Source organism: Tachypleus tridentatus, chromosome 9 (genome assembly GCF_004210375.1).
Source record: "Tachypleus tridentatus isolate NWPU-2018 chromosome 9, ASM421037v1, whole genome shotgun sequence".
Classification (NCBI taxonomy): domain Eukaryota; kingdom Metazoa; phylum Arthropoda; class Merostomata; order Xiphosura; family Limulidae; genus Tachypleus; species Tachypleus tridentatus.
The window spans coordinates 22596490-22601176 of NC_134833.1; the positions used below are offsets into that span (position 1 = coordinate 22596490).

At 35.7% G+C, this 4687-nt stretch overlaps 1 protein-coding gene across 1 annotated transcript; it reads left to right on the forward strand.

The window, feature by feature from the left end:
• The first annotated feature begins 1531 nt into the window (after nt 1-1531).
• LOC143227039 (trypsin-3-like) lies at nt 1532-2174 on the forward strand. Its single transcript, XM_076458588.1, has 2 exons — nt 1532-1663; nt 1948-2174. The coding sequence occupies exons 1-2, from the start codon at nt 1646-1648 to the stop codon at nt 2104-2106; spliced, it is 177 nt and encodes a 58-aa protein (XP_076314703.1). The 5' UTR covers nt 1532-1645; the 3' UTR covers nt 2107-2174.
• The last annotated feature ends 2513 nt before the right edge of the window (nt 2175-4687 follow it).

The following is a 4687-nucleotide window of genomic DNA, read 5'->3' on the forward strand; positions in this document are numbered from 1 at the left end:
AACAAGAACCCGATGTTGTAGACAGTACAGTAACAAGATCTGGAAACAGTTGGTAAACAAGGATCTAATGATGTAGACAGTGTACAGTTGGTATTTCTAACAAGGATCTAATGATGTAGACAGTGTTGTACAGTTGGTATTTCTAACAAGGATCTGAATGATGACAGTGTTAAAACAGTTGGTATTTCTAACAAGGATCTGAACATGTGACAGTTGGTCTAAAAATGATGTTAGACTCTAGTACATGATCTAACACAGCCAGTTGGTATTTCCAAGGATCAAATGATGTTGTATGAAAAGCAAGACAGTTGGTATTTCTAACAAGGATCTAATGATGTAGACAGTGTTGTACAGTTGGTATTTCTAACAAGGATCTAATGATGCAGACAGTACAGCCAGGATCTGATGTAGACATTTCTCCTAACAAGGATCTAATGATGTAGTGTTGTACAGTTGGTATTTAACAAGGATCTAATGATGTAGACAGTACAGCCAGTTGGTATTTCTAACAAGGATCTAATGACATAGGCAAGGTAATGAAGACAGTATTTCTTTAAACAAGGATCTAGACATATGTAGATAGATGTAAAATAAATTGGTATTTCTAACAAGGATCTAATGATGTAGTAGATAAATTGATATTTCTAACAAGAAGTTGGTGTTTCTGGTAATGACGATCTAACAAAAATGACTTAATGAAGCTATGAACAAGACTCGAAGCTTATAGAAAGTATACTGTTGAGAACGTTACTCAACTCAGAACATTTCCTTTTATTAATGACAAGAATATTGATAATTTATATTACTTTTTATACAAACTGATTGAGATGTCCTAAAGAAAAACACATCTGATTTTAAGGACATTCAATCAGATCATAAGTTGGACGATAAGTCAAGTGAGTGATTATATATCCAACATGGAGCCAAAAGTTAAGGATGTAAATTATACTTTGGAGGTAATTATTTTCACGATTATTCTGAGAAGAATTACACTTTTCGAATTATAATAAAGAAGCCACACCAATAAGTGTTTTGTGTAATCTGAGACCAAGAAAAGTTTTAATTATATCATAATATTAGTTGAAATTTGAAAGGAATAAGCCTCTTAATTTCAGAAAACAACAGCACAGTCACTAACAGAATTTATTGAAGTTTGAAAATAGTTTCTAAAGTTAAAACAATGAAGTACATCATGTTCCATCATTCGGATTAGCGGTGAAACTGCAGGTTTATAGTACTAAACACCGGGTTTCGATGCTCTGGTGGGCGAAGCTAAGATATCTGATTGTGTAACTTTGTTTTCACCCAAAATCAGACAAATTAACCATTTATAAAATTTTTCCAAAGTCTAAACAAACAGTTTTACTTTTAACGTTAGACAATACTAATGGTTTACCACTTGCTTTCTAACTAATAAAAGTAAATGAAACCCTGAACATTTTCGTACCGTGTCTGTTCTTCGTAAGTTATCAATTGAGAAATAAATGCAGAACGGTGCTTAAAAGAATAAATCTGTTTGTATGTAACCTCAACTGGCGTCCTTCGTCAGGTTACTCTTCCTGTTTGGAACCTCACCGAGTGCGACAACATCTACACCACCCAGAACATCACTCGTGTCTTCCTCTGTGCTGGAACCAGGGATGGCATGGATGATTCATGTCAGGTATTGATTACAGTAATATACATCACTTATACCATAGTAAGTAACCCATGCCCTCCCAACTTTAATTTTATGGGAATATGCCCCACCCATATTATATAGAATTTTGTCGTATCCAAATGCATAGTAAATTTGCCACGACCAATTGTATAGCAACTTTTGTTCATTCCATTTATGTATAGTATTGATCGATGAATTAAAAACAAACTTACCTTATACGACTAGTAATATACACAAACTGGTACTTACAGCAAGCTAATTGTGTTGGGATTTCTTCTATATCTTAGGGAGATTCTGGTAGTCCTTTGATGATTGAAGGTCCAGATGGCCGCTGGGTTGTGATTGGAATCGCATCTTGGGGTTTTCGGTGTGCTGAACCCGGTTATCCAGGAGTTTACACCAGAGTCACTGAAATATTAGACTGGATTAAATCTAGCGTTATTTGAAAAGGTTTATTCGTCTATTATAAGCTTGGAAATTTAACATTAATAAAACAAATTATCTCCATAAATAATCCAGTCTTTGCATTTAAAATCTGGAGTAAATGAAACTCTTTATGGTTGGTTGGTCTGATTCGGTTGTTTTTGAGTACAAAGATCCACAATGGGCTATCTGTGCTGTACCTACTACAGGTATTAAAACATGGGCTATCTGTGCTGTGCCTACTACAGATATTAAAACTTTGTTAGCATCAAAAGCCTACAGACATGTCGCCGAGTGACTCGGAAAAAGAAATATTTTTGAAATTGACATTCATAGTTGCTTCTTTTTTTTTTTTTTGTTAATTACACAATAGAATATTGTGTTCAACCCGACCAAAACTCAACTTGTAGTGCACAATCTTACCACTAGGGTACTAATAATCATATAAATAATTTTTACATTTTGTATTTATCAAGAACATCTGATCAAAGTTTACATTTTGTATTTATCAAGAACATCTGATCAAAGCAAGTCGAGTGCACGGATAATAAATAACAAATAACTCAATAATTAACCTAGGTAATTTAATAAACCTCTTAACCATTTATATGTCAGCGGTGTGTTTCTAGTGGGTTCTAGAACGATCGATAATACGCTCACGTCGCGATTGGTCTAGAAAAATCTATAGCCAATTGCTGTCGGTATTTTAAGCATAATAAAATGTGGCCCGATTTCAATGAAATATATTTGCTCATGTAAAAGCATACATTACGTTTTCTGAGAAATTTGTACGTGATAGAAATAAATGGATATCAGTTTCGGATTCAGCGCACAGAAACTACCATAGAACATGACCCACAATTTTCAAGACGTAGGCCTATGTTATTAGTAAAAATGCAAGACGAAACCAAATGTTTCATTGTTTGTTTGTTTTTGAATTTCGCACAAAGCTACTCGAGGGCTATCTGTGCTAGCCGTCCCTAATTTAGTAGTGTAAGACTAGAGGGAAGGCAGCTAGTCATCACCACCCACCGCCAACTCTTGGGCTAGTCTTTTACCAACGAATAGTGGGATTGACCGTCACATTATAATGCCCCCACGGCTGAAAGGGCGAGCATGTTTGGCGCAACGGGGATGTGAACCCGCGACCCTCAGACTACGAGTCGCACGGCTTAACACGCTTGGCCATGCCGGGCCTTCAAATGCTTCATAATGAATTCATATCTAAAGCTCTAGGACTACATAAAGTGCCACTCGCTAAACACTATTGATGAAACACATGTTGTTAAAAACATTTTAGCAATTTGTAACATCGCCTGTATTATTTTATATAATCTTTAAATATATATGTAGGTTTCAAATATCGCAGGAGAGATAAATAGATATTTGTACTTAAGTTACCATTGCTAAGACTTTTAAATCTGTTACTAGATATGCATATGCTAAAGCAGTGGTGAGTTATCATTGTTGTCAGCTTTGGCGTTACGTGCACTATAAAATGCAGCCATTTGAGTCTAAAATCTCAAGTGCGATTCTTTCGGAACGAAGAGTATTTGTAGAACGGGATTGTTAAAATAATGTAGAGCCAAACATTTCGAAAATAAAGAATATTCTATATAAAAAACAGAAAAGCTTTCACAGCTAACTGTTTGGAACAGTAAACGGCTTCGAAATCACACCTTAGAACAATCCGTCATAATGCCATCAACTTCAAAGACAAGTTTGTAGTTACGAAAGTGAACCTTCCAGCTAAAAAACAATTAATAGTTAATAAAATTTAACTCACATCTCAAAGTCAACGAATGTTTTTGTGACAAAGATGGACAAAGATAGTGAAATCTCATTTGGTTATATCCTTGATATCCTACCCCAGTGGATATTTATGCCTCTTGTTTATATGACTGCAGCCTGAAAGCCGATTTCCCGTCATTGTAGAAGGCTGACTTTACCATCTTTCACATAAACTGTTACCAAAAAAATGTTATATCAGGAAACAGAACGTAATCATGGCCATCACACTGAATACATCAATGATGAAGGAAGTTTTCATAAAGGCAGCATTGGAACTGAAACACATTTCTCATAAAGAGTAAGTTCATGAGGTACATGCGGTTTGACTACGTTTCATCGAAACAGTTTTTGGAACTCTTTACGTTATTGCAGCCCATTTCGCCCCTGCGTCGTAAGTTCCATTGCAAAAGACTCCATCGTTAGGCTGGAACACACACCGTGCATCCAATTTTTCTGCAATTGTTTCGAAATCCAGCTAATGTGTAAAGAGTTTCCAAGAGCCCATTTCAATAGTCTAACCTCACAGATATCTGTACGTGCTGTCTCAATCCACTTGGAATAGCATGAATATCCGTTTCTTTTTTCAATTGCTTGAAAAATGCAATGGTTGAGCGGTAATGTCAATGAAGCAACTTATTTACACGTGACTTTTGTCACTCTTGCAGAAGTTCTTTGCTTATATTGCATGCTGTTTCATGGGAAATGTGTATGACATTTGCCACTAACTTTTGTGAAATTAGGCTCTCGCCTTTTAACAATACGTTTCACTTTCTTACCATGGCTGGGATATGACTTGCTGTAAGTCTCATTGTG